The sequence below is a fragment of the Bison bison genome, unplaced genomic scaffold (genome assembly GCF_000754665.1).
Source record: "Bison bison bison isolate TAMUID 2011002044 unplaced genomic scaffold, Bison_UMD1.0 scf7180017864289, whole genome shotgun sequence".
NCBI classification, from domain to species: Eukaryota; Metazoa; Chordata; class Mammalia; order Artiodactyla; family Bovidae; genus Bison; species Bison bison.
This window is the reverse complement of record NW_011494861.1, coordinates 18683261-18710496: the sequence shown is the minus strand read 5'-3', so window position 1 is coordinate 18710496 and position 27236 is coordinate 18683261. Positions and strand designations below refer to the sequence as shown.

The 27236-nt window shown below is 43.0% G+C and overlaps 1 protein-coding gene across 1 annotated transcript in view; it reads right to left on the bottom strand.

Annotated features, from left to right (window-relative positions):
• BRINP2 (bone morphogenetic protein/retinoic acid inducible neural-specific 2) overlaps positions 1 to 23760 on the bottom strand; it is a 59795-nt gene extending 36035 nt beyond the window's left edge. The window contains exon 1 of the mRNA XM_010850111.1: positions 23489 to 23760. Within this exon, the coding sequence (XP_010848413.1) occupies positions 23489 to 23760 (272 nt within the window). The remainder of the gene's footprint in view (positions 1 to 23488) is intronic.
• Positions 23761 to 27236: the final 3476 nt, after the last annotated feature.

The following is a 27236-nucleotide window of genomic DNA, read 5'->3' as shown; positions in this document are numbered from 1 at the left end:
GAGCTATAAAAATAAATTATAATAAAACCATAACCTCTTGTATTGGCATAGAGTTTTCCCTTAGTTTTGTAAAAAAAAGAAAACTGTACACAATTTTTACACAAGCTCAACAATTTTAGAAATGCAAGGACTTCAAAAAAGAGGAAATGGATTTATCACTACTTGACTTTTTATGAACTTTTTAGAGGTTAACAAACGAAGAGATAGAAATTGAGAAAAAGGACCAAGTCTCCATTGATCGGCGGTAGAGTTTGGTGAGCACCCACGTCATGGCACAAGTGGTTTTCTACCTTTGTCTATGACCTATGTTCAAGTTCAAAGACCACTGTCCCTCTTTGTCATGTTGACACTTCCCAGGAAATTCTTTTGTCCCGTTTACCACTGCGGCTGGGAGAAATCTCCAGGCAGAAAAACTCCAGTCCAGAAGCATTTGGTTAAATAATGTCTCGGCCCCTGCAACTCTAGGAGGCACAGAAGCAGAAAGAAGTCCAGCCCACCCCACATGCTCCAGTGCCCCCAGTCCACCCACTGGAAGAATTCAAGAAGCCTGGCATGGAGGTAATTCAGCAGCCTGCTGTGTTCTCAAACAACGGTCCGTAAACAATGATTGGCCAATTTCATTCTAATCTTCCCAATTTTGCTCTAATTAAAATCAAGCTGTAGCTTTCAAACAGTTTAATTAAGGCTGATTGGGAGAAATGGGGAGGGGAGACTCAAGTTTAAAGGAGGAGGACGGGATCCCTGGTGAACCTCGCACCGCACAGTCCGGGCTCAGGGGTGTGGAGAGGGTGCTGAGAGTGGTTATGCTTGCGGAATCAATAAGATATACAGCAGACACATTGAAATGAAGGACCAGTGGATCTAGGAGACTAGAAGGAACTGAAAATGGAGCTAAGGCCTGTGTTTTCCAAGGCACAGAAACCTCAGCTCTGCCCTGACCTCCAAACCTGCTCCCCACAGCTCATCTTTTTAACTGAGGAGAAAATAGCTTTGTTCACTACTCTTCACCTCCTGTTGTGGTTGTCTTTGCTCAGCAAGCTGACAGCCCATGCCAGGCTTCTCCCCAGCAAACATCCACGGGCTTCCAATCATCTATTTAACCCCAAGAGAAATCCCCCTGACTGGCAGTTCCTTCTGTTATTTGACAAGTTTATTCCTGTTGCAATGAGAAAGCCCTTCTGGTATTTGGGTGCATTTGCTTTTTATACAGGTCACTCTTCTTTGGATTAACTATTTTTAGTTCCTTCAATACAGCTTCCAGATCCCTAGACTGTCTAGTCAAAGCTATGGTTTTTCCAGTAATCATGCATGGATGTGAGAGTTGGACCATAAAGAAGGCTGAGTGCTGAAGAATTGATGCTTTCAAACTGTGGTGCTGGAGAAGACTCTTGAGACTCCCTTGGACAGCAAGGAAATCAAACCAGTCAATCCAAAAGGAAATTAACCCTGAATATTCATTGGAAAGACCGATGCTGAAGCTCTAATACTTTGGCCACCTGATGCAAAGAGCTGACTCACTGGAAAAGAAGCTGATGCTAGGAAAGATTGAAGGCAGAAGGAGAGGGGGATGACAGGATGAGATGGTTGGATGGCATCACCGACTCAACGGACATGAGTTTGAGCAAATTTGGGGATATAGTGAAGGAGAGGGAAGCCTGGTGTGTTGCAGTCCATCGGGCCGTAAAGTCAGACACAACTTAGCAACTGAACAACAAAAAATGTAGCTATAAGATACTGCCTTTTAGCCTGAGACCCATAATAAGCATCATTGGAGGAAAGACCTAATGGCCCTTGTGCAGACGCACAACCTGTAGTATAGATAACTCAGCCAACCTACAGGCGCTGAGTGAGCAAAATGATTATTGTTTTGAGCTACTGAGAGTGGGGGATCTTATTATATCCATGGCCATAATTAACTGATACACACCACAAACTTGTCTTATTTTATAGACAAGCTAGCTGAGACTCAGATAATTAAAGTATCTTCATCAAAGATAATAACCAACCAAAATTGAGGATAGGTCTTCCCTAGTGGTCCAGTGGTTAAGAATCTGTCTGCCAATGCAGAGGACACAGGTTTGATCCCTGGTCCAGGAAGATTCCACATGCCATGTAGCAACTAAGCCTGTGTGCCACAATTATTGAGCTCATGAAGCCACCAGAATGAGAAGCCTGCACACCACAACTAGAGAGTAACCCCTGCTCACTGCAACTAGAGATAGCTCACACATAGTAACAAAGACCCAGTGCCTGCAAAAATAGATAAATATAATTTTCTTAAAAGTGAAGATAGACTGTGATCTTTCTCCTATATACATTTCCTTCACTGATGCACCTGAATATTGCATTTTTTTTGAGACAAACATTCTGGGCTAACAGTAATCTCATGGTGAACCAGACACCTCCACATTTTTTCCAACCTTAGACATTTTTTCCACAGCTAAGCCAGGATTCCTGTACTCTATTTATGCAGTTGACATTTTGAACTTAAACTCAGGGCTCTCCATTTCCCCCTTTTCTTGCATTTCTCTCCTTTGTGGAAGAGACTGGAAAGTTGTTCTGTAAGTAATTTAATTTTCCTCCTGAACTCACAGAGAGCTTTCCCAGCTTCCTCTGCATTTTAGCATAAGCACATGACTGAGTTTTGGCCAGTGGAATATCAACCAAGATCTAGCCCACAAGACTGCCTATGAAATCATTCATGTTCTCTCTCTTTCCTTGTTTAGTAGGACCCACAGGGGAACTCTGAGGCCTGAAGTAATGGCAGTGACTGGATAGACAGAAAGAGTCTTGGTTCTGAATGATTTCACAGGGCAGTCTCCTCTTAATCCAATCACAAATTGCACTGGACATGAGCAAAAATAAAAAAAATAAACAAACATGATTTAAGTCACTGAGATTTGGGGACCCTTTGTGCCAGCAGTTAGCCAACTCTAATTCCACCCTGATCGTGCAGATGCACAACTTGTGCACACATACAACCTGAGCATGGTTAACTCAGCCAACCTACAGATGCTGCATGAGAAAAATGATGGTTTTAAGCTACAGAGTCTGCGGGATATTTCTATAACCATATTCTTGGTCGCAATCTCATATCACAGCCTGGCAAGTAATCTTCACTTGATATTATTACTTACCTGGATAAGTGTGTGTTGTGTGTGTTAAGTCGCTTTAGTTATGTCTGACTCTCTGCAGTCCTATGTACTATAGCCCACACACAGGGTTTCTCTGTCCATGGGATTCTCCAGGCAAAAATACTGGAGTAGGTAGCCATTTCCTCCTTTAGGGGATCTTCCTGACCCCGGGATCGAACCTGTGTCTCTTATGTCTCCTGCATTGGCAGGCAGGTTCTTTAGCACTAGCATCTGGATAAGGGTCCCTTTCAATTATCTAATTTTATTGCCTATGTGGTCAAGCATCCATGCTCTCATATTGCCCCAGTTCAGTAACATTCCCGTATGTGCGTCTTTCATCCTTACTTTGTGAGTCCAGATGGAAATGATGTTGGTCTTGAGGCCTTGACTTCGATGCTGTGGGATCGTGGTGCATGAGTTGTGTTCCACAGGGAAACCACCTGTCACTGTTAAGGATTTATTTGGGACTATCTACTCCTTGGAAGGAAAGTTATGACCAACCTAGATAGCATATTCAAAAGCAGAGACATTACTATGCCAACAAAGGTCCATCTAGTCAAGGCTATGGTTTTTCCAGTGGTCATTATGGATGTGAGAGTTGGACTGTGAAGAAAGCTGAGTGCCGAAGAATTGATGCTTTTGAACTGTGGTGCTGGAGAAGACTCTTGAGAGTCCCTTGGACTGCAAGGAGATCCAACCAGTCCATTCTAAAGGAGATCAGTCCTGGGTGTTCTTTGGAAGGACTGATGCTAAAGCTGAAACTCCAATACTTTGGTCACCTCATGCAAAGAGCTGACTCATTGGAAAAGACCCTGATGCTGGGAGGGATTGCGGGCAGGAGGAGTAGGGGATGACAGAGGAAGAGATGGCTGGATGGTATCACTGACTTGATGCACATGAGTTTGAGTGAACTCTGGGAGTTGGTGATGGACAGGGAGGCCTGGCGTGCTGCGATTTATGGGATCGCAAGGAGTTGGACACAACCTTGACTGAACTGAACTGAAACTATAAAATCATTGGATAAATTAACTCAGGATACAGTTCGGGAGAACAATATGTAGATTTGAAGTGATAAATTTGATTAATGCATGAAGATTGCAGTAGAAAGAGTTTGAAGGGCTTCCCCTTCTTTGTTACATCTTTTTCAATGAATCTTTCTTCATTTTCTCTTTCTTCCTAAGATTTTCCACTCTATTGTTTTCCATATTTATTCTCAAGAGATCCCTCACAAGAAGAATATGCACTTATCTTTAAATAAAACAAATTTATTTTTTAGTTATCACCAAATAAGCCTATAAAAAAAGTCCTATTATTCTACCCATTTGATTGATGAGAAATATGAAGCTCAGATATGAAACAACTTGTACAAGTTCACACAGCTAGAAGTAGTAGAAGGTCAGTTTAAACCCACATAGTATAAATGTAGAGCCTGAAGCCTTACCTGCTTGCTTTCTGCTTCATCTAATTCAGTCCCAGATCACCCTACTCTTAGGGAGTGACTTCGTTCTCTTATTATATCCTTACATGTGTTAGACATGGTACAGGAATCTAAAGCTACAAAGGTGAAATACATGTTTTTTGTCTTCAGGAGCTCAGAGCCAAGTGAAGAGCAAACAGAGATAGTCAAATAAATAATTAACTAAATGTACAAAATAAGTTCTAAAGCAGAAATATGAACAGTTGTCGTGGAACCAGAAGTAGGAATAACTAACTTGTCTATGGGAGCCAAAGAAGATGCTATAGGGAGGTGATATTTGGATACGGGTTTGACAGGTGAGTTAGAGCTTAGCTGGTAGAGAAAATGACAAGAGCTTTGCTGGAAGACGAAATGGGATATGGAAAGACACATGGGATCTTAGGAAGTCTTCTGCATCTGGGCAAATCTGGAGATGCTCACTGAGACTGAAACAGAGTTATCCTGCTTATCCTCTGCAGGAAGAAATACAGAGGATAAGTAGGTGGGGTATGATCAGTGGCACAAGGTCAGAATTCAAGGAATAACTATTGGAACAGTGAATGGATGGATTTAGAAGAGACTTTCATGTTTAGAAAGCACACTGGGTTTTATCCTTTGGGCACAGAGGGCCCAACAGAAGATTTTAGGCAGGTTGGATTAGAGAAGAGAGAAAAGGCCAAGTGGTAAATGAAGCTGCGACAAGAGAGAAGAGCCTGGCTTTGAAAGGCAGTGCTGAGATGAAAGCCGCACAAGTCAAATGGAAGATGGGGAAGAGGTGGAAGTTATAGGTGACTGGTCATGCTATGAAGCACAGCAAATAATATGGGAAATGCAATAATTGTGTAGAGAACAGGATGAGGGCCATTCTGGCTATGACTTTAACACAAATAAGCCTAGGTGTACAAAATCAAATCAAGTGGGAGGCGCAATTCTTTGAGAAGCTGAGGAAAAAAGTCAGGACTTCCCCCCGCTACATTTCACTTGAATGAAAAACCTAGATTCATTCTCTCACCATAAACCCAGAAAGAGAAATGCCAGGCTGGATGAATCACAAGCTGGAATCAAGATTGCTGGGATAAATATCAATAACCTCAGATATGCAGATGATACCACCCTAATGGCAGCAAGCAGAGAGGAAATAAAGAGGCTCTTGATGAAGATGAAAGAGGAGAATTAAAAAGTTGGCTTAAAACTCAAGATTCAAAAAACTACAATCATGACATCCAGTCCCATCACTTCATGGCAAATAGATGAATAAAAAATGGAAACAGTGACAGACTTTATTTGGGGGGAGGGGCTCCAAAATCACTGTGGATGGTGACTACAGCCATGAAATTAAAAGACATTTGCCCCTTGGAAGAAAAGTTAGGACAAACCTAGACAGCATATTAAAAAATAGAGATATCACTTTGTCAACACAGGTCCATCTAGCCAGAGCTATGATTTTTCCAGTAGTGATGTATGCATGTGAGAGTTGGACCATAAAGAAGTCTGAGTGCCTAAGAATTGATGCATACTTTCTAACTGTGGTGCTGGAGAAGACTCTTGAGAGCCCCTTGGACTGCAAGGAGATCCAACCAGTCAATCCTAAAGAAAATTAACCCTTAATATTCATTGGAAAGACTGATGCTGAAACTCCAATATTTTGGCCACCTGATACAAAGAGCTGATCCATTGGGAAAGACCCTGATGCTGGAAAATATTGAGGGTGGGAGGAGAAGAGGATGAGAGAGGATGAGATGGTTGGATGGCATCACTGACTCGATGGACATGAGTTTGAGCAAAGTTCAGGAGATAGTGAAGGACAGCGAAGCCAGGCGTGCTGTATAGTCCATGGGGTCAGAAAGCACTGGACACGACTTAGCAGCTAAATAGCAACAAAAACCCACAACATATTTCCCACTTTTCTTGTAGAACTGATGCTTCAGGTCCTGAATAGAGTCACCACATTTTCTGAGGTGCACCATGACCTATATCACTAATTTTCAAGAACTGCACAGAATACAAGAAGTTAAAGAAAATCTGTGGAGAGGGAAAGTGCTTGGTCTGAGAAACTCCAGAATGGTGAATTGATACTGATCTGTGACAAAAGTCTTGAGCACTTTGAAAGGTGACTAAGCAAGCAAGCTCTCCAGGAGCCAGAAAAAAAAAAAAAAAACAAACCTTATGTTGACATCAATTTCTTGTTTATTATCTCTTTCCTTGTTTACCAGGGCCCAGTAAAGAACTCAGAGGCCCTAGGTGATGACAGAGTGATGGGATATGAGTCTTAGTCCTGAATGATATCATGAAGGTCCAAGATGGAAAAGAGAGAGGAGGGAAAAAAGAAATAAGGACAACAAACAAGTTTGAGAGACATAACATGAAAAAGGGGAAAGAGAGAGAAAAGAACTTCTGGAGGGAAGTCTCAGTATGCTAGTAAGTCAAAGAAGCGCGGAGAATAACAACTGTTTTCAAGCATCTGGAGAACTTTTTGTGAAGAAGAGGCATTTTCACTTATTCTAGATACACAGGAGAAAGAAGACTCAGAAACAATGAGTAGAATTATGAAAAGGAAAAAAAAGACAAAAAACTGAGATTCAGTTTCATAAAAATCTGTAGCATGTTTGGGGCTACTGGATGGAAATTGGCTTCAGAAAACACTCAGGACTGGACCTCCCTGAGCCAGGTTGATCACTTTCTTGGGGATTTGTGGAGTGGTTGTCTGCCTTGGGTAGGAAATAAATGATTTTAAAGTTTGCTTATGGAACTCTCTTCTACTGTTGGTGGGAATGTAAATTGGTACACCCACTATGTATGACAGTATGGAGGTTCCTTAAAAAAGAAAAAAAAAAAGTAGAATTACCATATGATTCAACAACCCCACCCCTGGGCATATAACCAGAAAAATACAAAAGCTCTAATTCAAAAAGATACATGTACCCCAACATTCACAGCAGCACTAGTTACAGTAGCCAAGGCATGGAAACAACCTAAATACCCATCAACAGAGGAATGGATAGAGAAGACGTGGTACAGATGCACAGTGGAGAATTACTTGGCCCATAAAAATGAACGAAATAATGCCATTTGCAGCAATGTGGATGAACCTAGAACCTATCATGCTTAGTAAAGTCAGAAGAGAAAGACAAATACAATATACACTTAGTATACGATAACACTTATATGTCGAATCTTAAAAAGTGATACAAATGAACTTATTTACAAAACAGAAACAGACTCACAGACATAGGAAACACACGAATGGTTACCAAAGGAGTATGGCAAGGCTGTATATGTCACCCTGCTTATTTAAATTATATGCACAAAATCCTTCAAACTCGGATTCAACAGTATGTGAACTGAGAACTTCCAGATGTACAGCTGGACTTAGAAAATGGAGAGGAACCAGAGATCAAATTGCCCAAATCTGTTGGATCCTAGGAAAAGCAAAGGAATTTCATAAAAACATCTAATTCTGCTTCACTGACTACACTAGAGCCTTTGACTGTGTGGATCACAACACACTGTGGAAAATTCTTAAAGAGATGGGAATACAAGACCACCTTACCTCCTCCTGAGAAACCTATATGCAGGTCAAGAAGCAACAGTTAGAACTGGACATGGAGCAACAAACTGGGAAAATTGGGAAAGGAGTACATCAAGGCTGTATACTGTCATCCTGCTTATTTAACTTATATGCAGAGTACATCAAGCAAAATGCTGGGCTGGATCAAGCTGGCATCAAGATTGAAATATCAATAATCTCAGATATGCAGATGATACCACCCTAATGGCAGAAAGTGAAGAGGAACTAAAGAACCTCTTGGAGAAGGTGAAAGAGGAGAATTTAAAAGCTTCTGCACAACAAAGGAAACTATTAGCAAGGTGAAAAGGCAGCCTTCAGAATGGGAGAAAATAATAGCAAATGAAGCAACGGACAAACAACTAATCTCAAAAATATACAAGCAACTCCTACAGCTCAACTCCAGAAAAATAAATGACCCAATCAAAAAATGGGCCAAAGAACTAAATAGACATTTCTCCAAAGAAGACATACAGATGGCTAACAAACACATGAAAAGATGCTCAACATCACTCAATATCAGAGAAATGCAAATCAAAACCACTATGAGGTATCATTTCACACCAGTCAGAATGGCTGCGATCTAAAAGTCTACAAGCAATAAATGCTGGAGAGGGGGTGGAGAAAAGGGAACTCTCTTACACTGTTGGTGGGAATGCAAACTAGTACAGCCACTATGGAGAACAGTGTGGAGATTCCTTAAAAAACTGGAAATAGAACTGCCTTATGATCCAGCAATCCCACTTCTGGGCATACATACTGAGGAAACCAGAAGGGAAAGAGACACGTGTACCCCAATGTTCATTGCAGCACTGTATATAATAGCCAGGACATGGAAGCAACCTAGATGCCCATCGGCAGATGAATGGATAAGAAAGCTGTGGTACATATACACAATGGAGTATTACTCAGCCATTAAAAAGAATACATTTGAATCAGTTCTAATGAGATGGATAAAACTGGAACCTATTATACAGAGTGAAGTAAGCCAGAAAGAAAAACACCAATACAGTATACTAACACATATATATGGAATTTAGAAATATGGTAACAATAACCCTGTGTACGAGACAGCAAAAGAGACACCGATGTATAGATCAGTCTTATGGACTCTGTGGGAGAGGGAGAGGGTGGGGAGATTTGGGAGAATAGCATTGAAACATGTATAATATCATGTATGAAACGAGTCACCAGTCCAGGTTCGATGCACGGTACTGGATGCTTGGGGCTGGTGCACTGGGACGACCCAGAGGGAGGGTAGGGGAGGGAGGAGGGAGGAGGGTTCAGGATGGGGAACGCGGGTATACCTGTGGTGGATTCATTTCGATATTTGGCAAAACTAATACAATATTGTAAAGTTTAAAAATAAAATAAAATAAAAAATAAAATTAAAAAAAAAAAAGAAAAGCTACCTTAAAACTCAAGATTCAAAAACTAAGATCATGCATCTTGTCCTACCACTTCATGGTAAATAGATGGGGGGAAATGGAAACAATGACAGACTTTATTTTGGGGGGCTCCAAAATCACTGTGGACAGTGACTGCAGCCATGAAATCAAAAGATACTTGCTCCTTAGAAGAAAATCTATGACAAACCTAGACAGCATATTAACAAGCAGAGATATCACTTTGTAAACAAAGGTCTGTAAAGTCAAAGCTATGGTTACTCCAGTAGTCATGTACGGATGTCAGAGCTGGACCACAAAGAAGGCTGAGGGCCGAAGAATTGATCTTTTCTAACTGTGGTGCTGGAGGACTCTTGAGAGTCTCTTGGACTGCAAGGAGATCAAACTAGTCAATCTTAAAGGAAATCAACCTGAATATTCATTGGAATGACTGATGCTGAAGCTCCAATACTTCGCCCACCTGATGTGAAGAGCCAACTCATTGGAAAAAACCCTGATGCTAAGAAAAATTGAAGGCAAAAGGAGAAGAGGGCAGCAGAGAATGCAATGGTTAGATAGCATCACTGACTCGATGGACATGAATTTGAGCAAACTCAGATATAGTGAAGGATAGGGGAATCTGGCATGCTGCAGTCCATGGGGTCACAAAGAATTGGACACGACTTAGGGACTGAGCAACAACAATGTGTGGTGTGTGTGTGTAACTGAATCACTGTGCTGTACACTTGAAACTAACACAATATTGTAAATCAACTAAACTTTAATAAAAAATAAAAATAAACTTTCCTTCTAATTCACATTTCTGGGCACCTTGGCTCCATTCTGCCATCTCATGTTGCCAGGCTGCCCTACATCCTCAGACACTGTTTCTGTAGCTCTGGGCTCTTACTCTAGACCAACCACTAAATCTGTGGTTCTTTGATTTAGTCTCCAGGGCTGCAGGCACCAGAATGGACATCACCCTACTTGGTGGAAACAGAAGGCAGACGAATGTATTATCAGCCTCTAGAGCCACATTTCCTCTACGGAGTCCCATTTGAGCATCAATTTTCAGATGACTGAGGCTGACCTTCAAGGACTTGACAACCTCCTTTCCTCTGCATGTGGTCTTTATTAGACTCACCCTTTAGAACATAAACAGAACACAGCTAAGCAAAGCCTGGCTCATCACACTGAAGTTTACCTCTGTTACTAATAAACCAACTATGTGACCCCCGTTGAGGGATCATTAGGTATTTACATGCCTCTGTGGCTTCAGGAGAGCTCACTCCCCAAAGAGTCTTCCTTCCTCTTCCTCCTCCGTCACTAGTGTGTCCCCAGTGAGGCGCAGGCACTGCCAACATGCATGGAAGACGAGAATTCTCCCAGGCAGCAAGGCTAGTAATGAAGGTCTGGTGCAAAGCTAGTTCTGGCTACCTCATTTTAATCCCTATAGGGCCTCCTGCCTGGCCCGTGAGACTATGTGTTCATTCTGACGTCCACAGCCTGGGGTTTTGTTTTTTTTTTTTTCCGCAAGGGGGAGGGATAAAGAGGCACATTTCTGGGCTCAGGGGAGAACCTGGCATGGTGGCAGAACTAGGGAGCATTAAATAAGTGCAGAGGGAATCACACAGCACCAAGGAGGAGCTCTGCCTCTAAGCCATGGTCCAGGTGGCTAATCTGCTCACCCTATTCCTACAAATTCTAAAGCTGACTTGGGAGTCCCAGCCTCTAGGTCTCTTTCACTGCTTCATCTGATTCCATGATACGCTGTGGACACAAAGGGTAAGTGGGAATGACCCAGAGCATATACCAATCTTGTCGTTACATGAAACTCCACATTTACACAGTGGCCCAATAAGCAGAGGTTATATCCATCACCCATGGTTTCTTCTGGCTGGATGGAAATATTCCTTGAAATACAAGACATTTCCAAGTGGATAGTGTGTGCTTATGAATCAGTAGCTACTGGATCCTAAAGTCAGGGGCTAGAGATTGGCTTAGCACTGGATTTTTATAAGCCATTGCCAGGAAAAAAAAAATAAGATACTGCATTTTGGAAATGGCATTAAGTGTTCCTCCAGTAGAGGATTTGATTTGCAGAAATTCAATTTACACCACACCCTTAGAGAAATACACCACAGTGCAAAGCCGACACATACAAAATTCTCTGTGGGTGAGCTGCTCCAGGAAGGTTCATCTGTAGCTTCCTCCCACTAAGGGTTCCCCAGAGCCCAAGTACAGATGGAGAGCTCAGGTGGAAACACAGGGTCTTTGAGTGGGATGAAACACCTTCTAGCCCCCTGAGACCTAGCTCTCCATCCCAAAGATCTGCCAGAATGCCAGAAGGAAGAGTAGGAGGGGTAGAGAGCAGAGGTAGTTATAAGAGAAGGCCCCATTTCTCTTGGAGCATTAAGAATCCCAGGTTCAGATTTTATTCAATAATAATCATATAATGGTCAGATACTCTACTGTATTGACTGCCGACTCTTCCTCTTACCAGTTGCATTAACACCCTCAAAAACCCAGTGTCTTCATCTGTAAAAATGTACACCAAAAGTATCTCCCTGGTACATTTCTCATAATGATAATTTTAACGTATATGAGACTCTTAATCTCAGGGTTGTGGGTTTGAGCCCCACATTGGGTGCATGCTTTAGGGCTTCCTAGGTAGCACAGTGGTAAATAACCCGCCTGCCAATGCAGGATACACAGGTGAACCAGGTTCGATTCCGGGGTCAGAAAGATCCCCTGGAGTGGGAAATGGCAACACACTCCAGTATTCTTGCCTGGAAAATTCCATGGACAGAGGAGCCTGGTGGCCTACAGTCCACAAGGTCACAAACAGTTGGACACGACTGAGCATGCACATGCAAAATTACATATTATTATGCATTTAGTATGCTTTTGAACTGTGGTGTTGGAGAAGACTCTTGAGAGTCCCTTGGACTGCAAGGAGATCCAACCAGTCCATTCTGAAGGAGATCAGCCCTGGGATTTCTTTGGAAGGAATGATGCTGAAGCTGAAACTTCGGTACTTTGGCCACCTCATGCAAAGAGTTGACTCATTGGAAAAGACTCTGATGCTGGGAGGGATTGGGGGCAGGAGGAGAAGGGGATGACAGAGGATGAGATGGCTGGATGGCATCACTGACTCAATAGACATGAGTATGAGTGAACTCCAGGAGTTGGTGATGGACAAGGCGGCCTGGCGTGCTGCAATTCATGGGGTCGCAAAGAATCGGACATGACTAAGCGACTGAACTGGCACTTAATAAGATGTTAGGAACATTGTGAATATTCAGTATATACAGTCAATATTTATTATTGTTATTACTATGTCACAATATAGAGAGAATACTTTCTTATAATTTATGCATTTGCCTTTCAAAACAATCTTCCTTCTTTGCCCCCTTACTCCTTTCATCCCATGAAGAAACGGGAGGTTGGTGACAGCCTGCTGCCCTGTGGCCTGCACTTTAATATTGTGTAGTCTACACCTTTCTCAGGAGGTCTAGCATTCCCATCTCTTTAAGAGTTTTCAACAGTTTGTTATGATCCACGCAGTCAAAGGTTTTGGCATAGTCAATGAAACAGTTCAGTTGCTGAGTTGTGTCTGACTCTTTGCAATAACATGGACTGCAGCACACCAGGCTTCCCTGTTCATCACTGTCTTCTGAAGCTTGCTCCAACTCACATTCATCAAGTTGGGGATGCCATCCAACCACCTCATCCTCTGTCATCCCCTTCTCATCCTGCCCTTAATCTTTCCCAGAATCAGGGTCTTTTCCAATGAGTCAGCTCTTCTCATCAGGTGTCCAAAGTATTGGAGCTTCAGCTTCAGCATCAGTCCTTCCAATGAATATTCAGGATTTCCTTTAGGATTGACTGGTTTGATTTCCTTTCAGTCCAAGGGACTCTCAAGAATCTTCTCCAGCACCACAGTTCAGAAGCATCAATTCTTCAGTGCTCAGTTTTCTTTATGGTACAACTCTTACATCCATACATAACTACTGGAAAAACCATAGCTTTGACTAGATGGAACTTTGTCGGCTATACAGCTATATATAGCCTGTTGGCTATATATAGCTCTGACTATATAGACCTTTGAAACAGGGGTAGATTTTTTCCTGGAATTCCCTTGCTTTCTCTATGATCCAGTGAATGTTGGCAATTTGATCTCTGGTTCTGAGATGATACCAGTCGAATGGCAGAAAGCGAAGAGGAATTAAAGAACCTCTTGATGAGGGTGAAGGAGGAGAGTGAAAAGGCCAGCTTAAAACTCAATATTTAAAAAACACCCAAGATCGTGGCATCTGGCCCCATCACTTCATGGCAAATAGAAGGGGAAAATGTGGAAGCAGTGACAGAGTTCCTCTTCTTGGATTCTTAAATCACTGCGGGTGGTGACTGCAGTCATGAAATCAGAAGATGATTGCTTCTTGGCAGGAAATCTATGACAAACCTGGACAGCGTGTTAAAAAGCAAAGACATCACTTTGCTGACAAAGGTCTGTATAGTCAAAGCTACAGTTTTTCCAGTAGTCATGTACAGATGTGAGAATTGGACAATAAAGAAGGCAGAGTACTGAAGAATTGATACTTTACTGAGGTGTTGGAGAAGACCCTTGAGGGTCCCTTGGACAGCAAGGAGATCAAACCAGTCGATCTTAAAGGAAATCAACCCTGAATACTCTTTGGAAGACTGACACTGAAGCTGAAGCTCCAATACTTTGGCCATCTGATGCTAACAGCTGACTTATTGGAAAAGACCCTGATGCTAGGAAATATTGAAGGCAGGAGAAGAAAGAAATAGATGATCAGATTGTTGGATAGCATCACTGATTCAATGGACATGGACTTGGGTAAACTCCAGGAGATGGTGAGGGACAGGGAAGCCTGGCATGTTGCAGTCCATGAGGTGGCAGAGTTGGACACGACTTGGTGACTGAACAGCAACAACAGTCAATGCTTTGAGATCCCTATACACAGAAAGCTTCTGTCTCTTGTATACCCACACCCTCCAGTCAGCAATCCCTTCCAGGGTTTTCTCCTGCTCAGCTGGTAGAGCTCCATCTGAGGTCACCTGCCCAGCCCATCTGCAGTATCTAATGATGCCTTCTCTGGTTGCTTCATGTAGGATTGGGCAAATCAGTCTGAAAGACCAGAAAGCTGTCTTTGAGTCAGGACAGATTGTGAGAAGAGGAATTCACACAACCGTCTCAGACTCAGGTCCAAACCTTCATCTCCAGCCCTGCTTTATGGTGATAAATCTGTCCCACTGGCTTTAAGCACCTTGCGAGCACTCTCACCTGTTTCAAATCCCAGAGGAGAGAATGGATAACTGGCACTGGGAACCAAACTCACACCCAGCGTTTTGGTCGGCCGCACAGACCTCAGCCCACTTCCAACCATTTGCCGCCGTGGCTCTGCCTTCCTGGAGGGCAGAGCTCCCTGAGGCCTGGGCTGCATCTCATTCACAGCTGTGCCCCCTGCCCTTGGGGAGCGGCCAGCACACAGAGGTAATAAACATACTTGAGCGAATAAATGCCCCACCACATGCCACTCACTGTTCTAAACAATGTGGACTGACATAATTTTCTTGTAGGAGATGTGGGAAGCCCTGAGGTGGGATAAATGTGGCAGAAGCTGAATAGCAGGAAGAAAAACGGAGAATCCCTGACCCAGAAAAAGCTCTTCTCTTGAGGGAAAAAAAAAAAAAAATGAAAAGACCACGTGGCTAGCCAGTGTCCCTGTCTACATCTGTGTCGCGACGGTTTCTAGATGAAGCCTACCTCATTCCTTTCTACATCTACGCGCCTCTAAGTAGCAATTCATTCATGAATAAAATTAATTATTTCTCAAAGCAAAAATTAATCCTCTTTTTCTCTGCCTGACTGACTCAAGATCTGTCTACTAAATCTCATCTGAAAACAAAACTGAACTGGCTTTCTCCCCCTGGCCTTCCTGGCTTTTTCCCTGCCTTTTTTGCACTTTTTTTTTTTTTACATTTTCTATTCACAGACCACCTGTGCAATCCTATTTCAATCCCATGTGAATGACCTGGATATAGCCCCCCAGAAGACATGAGAAAATTTGGGGCAAGAGTCATTTTGCCCTTGGGGAGCATGGGACTGACATCCTGAGAATTTATTCTGATACGGCATTCATGGACCAAATCTATCCATCACTCACTGATAGTGTGCTAAATACCTCCTTCTCCCCAGAGCCTGGGATGCTACATTCTAATGTGTTTTTCCCGTGAGTGTGCTGTCACTCAAACTGGACAGCTGAACCCCTGGAAACCAGTAGAATCCTGTTTTCTTTTTGGCAGCCTGCTATGGTGCCCAGAATAATGCTTTCCACAAAGTAGATGTTCCATAATGCTTGCAAGAGGACCAAGTGAGCAAACACACCGTGTGGGAAGCTTACTCTAAATTCAATTTTTAAAGCATGGATGACACTGGATTTTCAGTTGAACAGGTGGCTTTATAAGATCTCAAAGCACAGCATATCATTTTCTCACCGGGTGCATATTCAAAGTCCATTTTTCCCCAGGTAGAAACACAAGGAATTGCCTTTGGTCCTACTTTCTACAGATATGTAATTACTTCTACTTCATTTTACTCATCGCTAATACAGGAAAATGACATGCCACTTCAGGAAAGAGGCTTTTTAAAACTGCACCGTGAAAGAAATCAGTGTCTAGGAGACCCTTTTGGCATGTTGGAGGGACAAGATATGGCAGACATAAGGCAGTGGGGCAGAACAGGTGGAGGAGGGACAGTCACATGCTTCTTGGCATTTACAAGGGATAAGTGGAACTGGCTGCTCAGTTTCTAAAGCACACTTGGCGCTCCCACACCGTTGGTTATACCGCTTCTGTGTCCACGGCAGAGTTCCTCAAGCTCTCCACCCGGATAGCTCCCACTCAGCCATGAGAGTCCAGCCAAGGCATTACTTCATTGCAGCTTTCCTCACCTTTCTGTTCAGAGCCATCTAGCACGTTCTCCAAATGCACTGGTCTTGTGAGTTCCAGATCAAGGGCCGTGTCCTCCCCATTAATGATTATTATCAGAGTCTTATAGAAGGATAAGCACAGAGTTGGCCTTCAATAAAACAGATGGAAGGGATTCTGCTCTTCTCACGCTCTTGAACTGCCTTTGTCTGTTTCTGTGCTTCCTCCTTTCTCCAAGTGAGCAGCACACTTCCTCATTCACATGGGTTGGCTCTACTGGTCCCAGATGTTGCCATGTTAAGATGGAGAGGAAATGCTCTCCAAGGATGAGGGTCTGCAAGGCCTGATTCCAGAGCCTGTATGCCCTTGTAGTGCTCAACCTCCAGACACTTCTGGAGTAAAATTCCTTGGGTGAAGTCCTTGGGCTGGGTCTACAGCCTAGATTAGATAGTCTATGTCAGATATTGGGCTGTACATTTAGCCAGCAGTGAACTCTTGAGGAAAGTGGATTCTAGACATTTCATTCTGTTCTCCTCCCACCTCCTCACCTCTATGGACCAAGAAAGAGTACCTGTGATGAGTCTCTAGGCTCATCACTCTGCAATGCCTCTGTTTTGCTTTGCTTTGCTCTAGTTTTCATACTATTTCTTCCTCTTCTTCCATCTCAGGAAACTCCCTTGCCAAAACAGAAACCTAGCAAGAAGGGCAGAGATCAACCAGTTTGCTCAGGTGATGGTAGTGTTTCTGGCAGAGATCACCTCCTTCCCTGACTGTCCCATCCGCCTGAGAACCAGGGCTTCCCTGGTGGTGCCCTGCAGCTGTGTGATAACACAACCTTTCTCTACCTCTGCAGCCGTAATGAACACCTAGGAAATCACTGGGATTTACCCAGGCAGACTGAGGTTGCCGTTTATTTATGTGGATTGTGATCTCTTAATTGGAGATGCTGCCTCTCCCAGGGTTTGCTGTTTATTCAAATCAGTGTTTGTTAGTCCGTGAGACGTGGTCCGGATGATAAATCAGCTCTGGTGCTCCCTCTGTGATGGCTTCCACAGCTGCTCTCTGCTTCCTCACCTCTCCATCTCCCACAAGGCTCCCACAGGCTGGTTCTAGGCCCTCCAGCCTTTTCTGCTTTTAAAAATCTTTTCCCCCAGCTGCTTGGATCTATTCTTATGAGTTTATGTGCCTTGGCACTAATAATTCCTAAATTCAACTTCCTATGACTCCTACTCTATTTGTAGCATCTCCTGTAAATATTCTCACTACCTCAAGTGCATCATGGAGGATGCTGCCCTACCGTGAAGCCTTCTGTCCTTCTCCACCCTGGCCACTCGGCTCTCCTCTCCATCTCCCAAGCACTTAATCTAATCAAGCGTTAGTGCTATACAGTTCATGTGGGGCTCTTGCTAAAATGCATGTTCTGATTTTGTAGGCTGGGACAAGGCTTGAGGTTCTGCAGTTTTCACGAGCTCTCAGGTAATGCCAGTGCTGCCGGTCCATAGACCACACGTGGAGCAGTATGGACAAAATATTGGGTTTTGCCTGTCTCGCTTCCGTCTCAGGTACTATTGCCAAGCCTTGTTTTTCATCCTGATGAATCATAAACAGATTATCTTTCCTTAAGATAACTGCTCTGGTGCCCGTGGAAAGGTCCTTTTAGTGGACGTCATTCAGCACGTCATCTGATTCTACCCCAGTTTGTCCTGTTGGATGTCTCCAGATGCACCTCCTCTGACACATTTCTGTTTCTACACTGCCCACCTTTGGGTACCACTCCGACCTCTTGGTTTTAAGCTTTGCTCTACTTTGGTTCTCAAAATTTGCAAACTCTGCCCAGAATATGATAAAAAATACAAAGGTCTTTTTAAAAATGAAGATATCTATTAATTTTTTATTTGTTCTCTCAAAAGACTTCTAATACATCCCCAGACCCCTTCTTTTCTAAAAGAGAGACAGATAGAAATGCAGACATTAATGACTAAGATCAATAATTTGGAATTATACCTGGCCTTGCTTTTTTCTTCCAACCACCATATCACACTCATTGTTCTATACTATTTCTAACTTTCTCTCTTCGTTTTAATTTATTCTTTCCAAGTTTTAAGTGTTTCATCATAGCGGCTTGGATTTTTTCCAATCCCATGATTATCTCTCTATTAAAGCCTTAATACAAAAAGAAATTAAAAAAAAAAAAAACCCAGACTGCTCATTACTTTGATTTGTAGCAAAGAGAGAATGGAACATTACCACTAGAGTGTTTCGAGAAACCATATTTACATTTGCATCAGCTCAATTTAGGTGCCTGATTAGGTTGTGCATTATGAAGAAGATGCATTTACCAGTCAAAGGGAAGTGGCGTGGTCTAGAGTTATGAGCAGGAGACTTCAAGTCAGGAGCCCTGAGTGTTATTTCTGGCTGTGACTGGCTACCTCTCTGACCTTGAACAAGTCCAACTCACTACTTTGAACCCTAAGAGTCCCCACCTGCCTCACAGGGGTGGTGTGAGAGCAGATCACTTAAATGTTTATTGTACTGAGGGCTAGAGTGGAGCAAATGTGGGCATTCAGGGGTCACAAATGGAATTAGAGACAGGATCTCTGCTCTTACAGCTCTTACCACTAGCCTGTTAAGAGACAGTGTCTGAGAAGTGGGCTGATTGCTCAGATCTTGGTCTGACAGGTCTTGAGGAGTTGCTGAGAGGTCGGCTAATGGAATTTAAAAGCTGACCAAAAATTGAGTAAGATGGCCAAGCCCCATCCTGCTATTTAGAAAGTTTTCACAAGTATGTATATCGTCTCTTTTCTCATAATGGTGCCCCTGAGACTGTTCATGTTAGCCCTGGGACCAGGGAGCTGGCAGGGACCACTGACTCCCTTCTGTAGGACACCTCAAGGCAGGCCTGCTCAGTTGGCTATCCCCGACTTTAGAAGAAAGGTCATTCTCTGTGGTGACTCTAAAACAGGCTGGAAATAAGCTAGCTTTTCATGGTAGTCCATAAGACCAGTAAGAGTGTGCCCCAGAGAAGATACATTCATTCTCCAGTTGAGAGAGAGAGAGAAGGAATTAAGGTTAATACACTTTAAAAAAGAAAGCAAGAGGGACTTCCCTTGTGATTCCATTGTTTGGGTCTCTGTGCTTGCAATGGAGGGGATATAGGTTTGACCCCTGGTTGGGGAAGTTCTGCATGCTCTGAGGTAGGGCCACAAATAAATTAATTAATTTAAAAAATAGAGAAGCATGAAACACTTCTCTATTTATTAAAAAACACAAAACATGAGAACATTTTTTTTCTCCTTCTAATGCAAGTTGTCAAATGCTAAGTCCCCAGCAGATGTTATCACAAGGAGAGTACCCATGGCTCTCATCTCATTATAACTTTTCCACTGGTTAATATTTATTGAGGATATTCTAATAACAGGTAATATTTATTAAGCACTATTCTAAGTGTTTTACGTCTATCAACTCTTTAAATTTTCGCATCAGTCCATTAGAGGTGGGCATTATACTTGTCCCAAATTTACAAATAAAGAAAGTGAGGAACAAAGAAATTAAATAATTATCCCAACATTATAAAGCTAGTAAGCTGCAGCTCCAGGATTAGAGTTCAGGTCATTTGGCTCCAGAACCTTCACTTTGAAGCACCTGTGCCTACGTGAATACAAACCTAAATGGAGAGAGCAATGATCTCTGGGGACCCACGGTTAGAGAGGCCAGAGCTATTTTAGAAAAATCAGTCATCTCCTCCAAGTGAGAGAACACTCTGATTTCCAAATAAGAATGGAAAAAATGAAAAGAAGAGGTAGGACTTGGAGTTTAATCTTAGAATTTGGTTGTGTAATTGTTATGATATGCTCACACACAGCTAGAAGAGAAGAAGGGCCTCTCTTCTGCTATGGGAGAGAGCTTCGTGAAATTCTACACCAAATACTCTAACCCCACTGGAAAGTCTTATTCTTCCCCCATTACAGTTCACCTCCTTTCTTGTATGAAAGCACATGCAGATACCATACGATCTCCAAGCACCAAAAGCTTTCTTAAAATGTTGGATAAGAGACTTCCTGGTGGTCCAGGGGTTAGTAATCTGCCTTGCAATGCAGGGGATTCATGTCCGATCCCTGGTGGGGGGATTAAGATCTCACCTGCCTCAGAGCAACTGAGTTTTTGTGCTGCAACTACTGAGCCCACTGCCCTACCGGCCGTGTGCCACCATGGAAGAGCCCATGTGACGTAATGAAGATGCTGCATGCCACAACTGAGCCCCAGCACAGCCAAATACAGAAAAAAAAAGTGAATAAAAGACTAATTCTGTTCAAGGCTCAATCTCTCACTGCAGAGCATTTCTGATATTCTCTGTAAACTCTTTCTCCATCTGGCCTTCTAGACAAAATGCCCTTCTAGTCATTGGAGATGACCCTCAATATATATTCTACCAGTTTTCCATGACCTGTTCTCATCCCAGTAAGCAAGGTCTTGAGTTGCTTGAGGGAATCACCACTACAGACAAAAGGGGAAGGGATAAGAGTGAGTTCTCATGGGGATAATACAGACCCCTGCAACACTTGTGTACCTGGATCCAGCATCTTGCTTAAGAACTAAAAGCAGGACTCCCAGAATGCTCCTGGAGCAGCCGTGTGGGACCCTTCTCTCATTGCCCCCTCACAGGGTTGCAAATCAGAGCGCTGCATTCCTGTCAGAATGACTGGTTACTGTTTCCCCAAGCGCAAGTTCAGGTGCAATAACTGACCCCAGAGAAACAGAGCGGCACAGTGTACGAGCTTGTCACATTAAATGATCAAAAAACTATTACCAACTGATAGAACGTTGGTGGTGCAGAAGTGATTCCAGACACTCCTGGGGGGCCAGCTCTGAGCTGCCACCCAGGCATTCAGTGGTTGCCAGGCTTGAGGCGGGGGCCTGATGACAAGAAACATCTGTGGACGGGAGAAGGAAACTGGTGCTTTAACTCCTCTAGATCCCAGAGTCCTTAGACATGAATGGTGGTGTTGGGATTCCCAGTCTGACATTTCAGTTCCCATTTACTTGAAAAAAAAAAAAAAAAGAATATATATATATACATATATATATATGTATATATATATTTGGTGATAACAGTGTTTTGAAAGATTTGGGGGTAAACTGAAAAGTCTGAGATGAATTAAATCTTGTTTTCCTGGACCAGAGGAATTCACCACTAAATGAATTCTAGGGTAGATTTTCTGTTTTCCTTTTTCTTTTTTTGGAGGGATGGAAAAGGAAATTCTTTGATAAGAAGCATCACCCTGAATTTACCTTATAGAAAATCTGTGGAGGATACAGTTCTAATTTACATATTTACTGAGATTCAAGTTAACCTCTCTCTCTGGAGCAGACTTCGCTCAGTCACTCCGCTCGAGCTGGTCTCCACCTCAATGGCCCTGAGAGAATCCCCACCATGGTGTGTGGAGGACGGCAAGGACCAGAGCTGCTGAATCAGAGAGCATCAGCTGCAGTCCTTTCTGAGACCAGATTGGGAGAGAAATGGCTTTTGTTTCTACAAACCTCTGCACTCATAAAGCACCAGCCCCTCAAACACCTCATCTTGTCTGTCTGTCTGCATCTGCCATGTGGGAAATCATGTACTAGGAGAATGGCCCCTATACATGAATCTCTCAGTGCTGAATATGTTAAACCCTCATTTCTAAGACTCCGTACTAACCCAAACAGGTTACTATATAAGTAAAACAACAATAAATTTAAAAAAAACCTAAAAACAGAAAAATATAATTTCTTTAAATATAATTTAAGGACCCAGACTTTGGAGTCTGACTGCTTGGGAGCTAATCCTGGCTTCACCATTTACCAGCTGTGTGCCCCTGGACAAGTTCCTTAACTTCTCTGGACCTCGATTTTCTCATCTGTATAATGGGGAGAATAATTGTTCCTCCCACAGAGGATTGTTAGAAAGAGTAAGTGAGTTCACATACATAAGGCATGTAAACTGCTAGATCTAGAAAGAGGGTGAAACCTTTAGCGTGTTCATAAGACTAAGAATGCATACACTCAGCTTACAGATAGCAACCTCTACCTGAAAAAAGAATAGGTGATTTTCTGATTCTGTTTCTCTTGTGTTTTTTCATATTCCATCTCCACTCCTTTCATTAGGAAATAATCTGTAATTGAAAAGTAAATGTCTTTAATTAAAAAGAAAATTTTAGCAAAGCTCCTAGAGTTATCTGAAGACTACAGTCAATGTGAAGAGGAAAAGGGGTTGACACTTAAGGGAGAGACTGAGCCCAGGGATGAAGGGCAAGGTTGAATTCAGGGATACACTCCAGAGAGTGCTGAGGCTCACCGAGTCACCCAAGGTGAGGGTTTCGAGGAGCCTTGTGCTTTTGAAGTGCTGCTCCAGCAGCCGGGAATTTGTGCCTAGTCAGAGGGACCAGGTAGGTCACTTGTTTGACTTTCAGCTCTGATGCTCCTGAGGGACATGCAGAGAGAGGGCAGGAAGACACAGCCCCTTTCCTGCACAAGGCCAGCTGAGGCTGTGGTGTTGACAAGGGTGAGGGCAGGCCCCTCCCTGCCCCTGTGGGGTTCCCCCCACTTCTAAGGCAGGAACTGGAGCTGCCCGGTCTTCATTTGCAAGTCGAGGTAATTACAACTCATAAACGCATCTCACCCATTAGTTAAAACCCGTCCCCAGCATTTGACTCTGACCTCCTGCAGCAGCGCAGGCCACATGCTGACTCCATGCCGCCTGATTTGTCCTCAATTTATAAGCAGTACAACCTATAAATAGAAACCCTTTTGCTAAGTTCCCCAGGAGGCATCAGCAGGTTTTCCAGCTTGTATGTGTTTTCTTCTTGCTTTAAAAAAAAAAAAAAACATGGCAAGCTTGTTCGCCCTGCCTGCTACTCCTCCAGCTCTCTCCTAGTGCAGTCTGCGGTCTGCCAGCTGGCTTGGCGGTTGGCACCCGTGCAGACACAGACTGGCTTCGGAGGGGAGCCCCACTCACCTGTAGATCCTGTATCTGGTGGTGAAACCCTGGCGGTAGCGCTCCACAAAGTCCGTGTACTCCTGCGCGCGGTGGAAGGGGCCCCGATCGGTAAGAAGCCAGTCCAGGGGCGGCTGGCCGGCCGTGGAGGCATGATGCTCGGGAACCACAGCGGCCGCTGTGGCCGAGACAGCCAGCACCCAACCGGGGAGGCCTAGAGCCAGTAGAGTTGCCCATGGGGCCGCCGCCACCGGCCGAAGCCCTCTAAACCGAGCGCTGCTCTGCCACCTCATGCTTCTCCCGGGCGGTTGGTGTCTTCATTCTCTCGCCACACTCTCCCGCTCTGTGCCGCTCCTCCAGGGCTCCTGGAACTGGAAAAGGGCCACACGGAGATGTCAGTTGCACACCCTGATCTGACCCCGTGGGCCTGAGAACATCAAACCTCCCTGGGCAGGGACCCTTCTAGGAACCCTTCATCCTAGTGATACACCTTCATTCTAGGCCTTGAGCTAAGTGTCCATGTACATTTCATGTAATTCTTAAAACAATCCTATGGGCAACACCATCATGATCATTTTACAGATAAGAAGATAAGGTATAGTGAGATGAACAAAGCTGCTTACGTTCATGCAGCTTTTGAAACCAGAATTTTGACATCAGCTGGTCTAACTCTAACTCTTATGGTGTGTTGCTTTCTTGTTTTCTATGTAAACTCGACACCATTCACATTTGTCTTCCTCTTTCAAAAATGTAAATGCTCACGGTGTACCAGTGATAGACTCATAGACTGTGTGCTGTCTCTGGAGGCTTGATGTAAAGCAAAGAGAAACCCCGTTTTTCTGATGGTGAATTGTGGGTAGAATAGTGAACTCCCATCACTGTTATGAAACTGGATTAACTTGGGCAAATCACCACCTTTCTCTGAGTTATCTCTTACAGAAAATAGAGAGGCTTCTATGGAGAACAGTATGGGGGTTCCTTATAAAACAAAAAACAGAGTTACCATATCATCCCTCAATCCCATTCCTGGGCATATATCCAGAGAAAACCATAATTTGAAAAGATACAGTCACCCCAGTGTTCACATAAGCACTATTTATAAGAACCAAGACATGGAAGTAACCTAAACGTTCACTGACAGGTAAATGGATCAAGAAGATGTGGTATATGTGCATAGCGGTACATTACTCCATCAAAAAAAAGAACGAAGTCATGCCATTAGCAGCAATATGGATGGATGTAGATATTATCATACAAAGTGAAGTAAGTCAGAGAAAGACAAATATATCACTTATATGTGGATCAAAAAAATAAAGACACAAATTAACTTATTTGCAAAACAGAAATAGACCCACAGACATAGAAAACAAACTTACGGTTACTAAAGGGGAAAGGGGTGGGGTTGGGATAAATCAGGAGTTTGGGATTAACATATACACACTACGATATATAAAATAGATGAGCACCAAGGACCTACTGTATAACACAGGGAACTGTACTCAATATTTTGTAACAACTTATAAGAGAAAAATCTGAAAAATTATATACATATATATATACATGCACATGTATATATGAAATAGCTGAGCTATTTCAAATCCTAAAAGATGATGCTATTAAAGTGGTGCACTCAATATGCCAGCAAAGTTGGAAACTCATCAGTGGCCACAGGACTGGAAAAGGTCAGGTTTCTTTCCAAGCCCAAAGAAAGGCAATGCCAAATAAATGTTCAATCTACTGCACAATTGCACTCATTTCACACACTAGCAAGGTAATGCTCAAAATCCTTCAGGCGAGGCTTCAACAGTATGTGAACCGAGAATTTCCAGATGTACCAGCTGGATTTAGAAAAGGCAGAAGAACCAGGGATCAAATTGCCAACATCTGGTAGATCATAGAAAAAGCAAAGGAATTCCAGAAAAACATCTACTTCTGCTTCACTGACTATGCTAGAACCTTTGACTGTGTGGATCACAACAAGCTGTGGAAAATTCTTAAAGAGATAGGAATACCAGACCACCTTATCTGCCTCCTGAGAAGCCTATATGCAGGTCAGGAAGCAACAGTTAGAACTAGACATGAAACAACAAACTGGTTCAAAATTGGGAAAGAAGGATATCAAGGCTGTATATTGTCACTCTGCTTATTTAACTTCTATGCAGAGTACATTATCCAAAATGCCAGGAAGGATGAAGCTTGAGCTGGAAATAAGATTGCCGGGAGAAATATCAGTAACCTCAGATATGCAGATGACACCACCTTAATGGCAGAAAGTGAAGAGGAACTAAAGAGCCTCTTGATGAAAGTGAAAGAGGAGAGTGAGAGAGCTGGCTTAAAACTCAACATTCAAAAAACTAAGATCATGGCATCTGGCCCCCACACTTCATAGCAAATAGATGGGAAATAAATGGAAACAGTGACAGACTTTGTTTTCTTGGGCTGCAAAATCACTGTGGATGGTGATTGTGGCCATAAAATTAAAAGATCTTTGCACCTTGGAAGAAAAACTATGACAAACCTAGACAGCATGTTAAAAAGCAGAGACATCACTTTGCCAATAAAGGTCCCTATAGTCAAAACTATGTTTTTCCCAGTAGTCATTTATGGATGTGAGAGCTGGACCATAAAGAAGGCTGAGCACCAAAGAATTGATGCTTTCAAACTGTGGTACTGGAGAAGATTCTTGAGAGTCCCTTGGACAGTAAGGAGATCAAAGCAGTTAATTGTAAAGGAAATCAAACCTGAATATTCACTGAAGGACTGATGCTGAAGCTCCAATACTTTGGCCACCTGATGGAAACAGCTGACTCATTGGAAAAGACACTGATTCTAGGAAAGATTGAGTGCATGAAGATAAGGGGGCAACAGAGGATGAGATGGTTGGATGGCACCATCAGCTCAATGGACATGAGTTTGAGCAAACCCCAGGAGATACTGAAGGACAGGGAAGCCTGGTGTGCTGCAGTCCATGGGGTCACAAAGAGTTGTGGACTCTTAGGGACATGACTGAGTGACTAATCAACAGCAAATATATATATGGCTTCCCTGGTGGTTCAGACAGTAAAGAATCTGTCTGCAATGCAGGAGACCTGGGTTTGCTCCCCGAGTCAGGAAGATCTTCTGAAGAAGGGAATGGCAACCCACTTCAGTATTCTTGCCTGGAAAATTCCATGGACAGAGGAGCCTGGTGGGCTACAGTCCATGGGGTTGCAAAGAGATAGACATGACTGAGTGACTAACACGCACACATACGCACTTTATAAATAAAATACTTTATATATATATATATATATATATACACACACACACATATATATAGATAACTGAATCCTGTGCCATACACCTGAAACTAACACACCATTGTAAATCAACCATACTTCAACTAAAAAATAAAACAATGTAGGATTAAACTATGTTTTTTATTAAAAAATAAAAATAAAAAAGGAGGAGAGAAAAAGGCTTGACTAGATAATAGTCCAGCTTTTGACTTCTAGCTGTGAACATCTGATCTGTTCTTTCACAGAAGGCCATGCAGGGATATAGCTAGAGTGGGAAATCAAACTGCCTCATTGGCATCATCAGAGAGCAAATCCAGGAACATGAGGATGACCATCACGCTTTCTCCTCACTGTGTTATATGGAAGTTCTCTGAGGTCACAGCTGTCTATCCTCCTATCCTAGCTCCTGAGAGCACACAGTAGGCCTTCAGGGATGCTTCCTGTCCTGGCCTCTCTGAGTTGGAGGGAAAGTTCCAGGAAAGAAGTAAAGT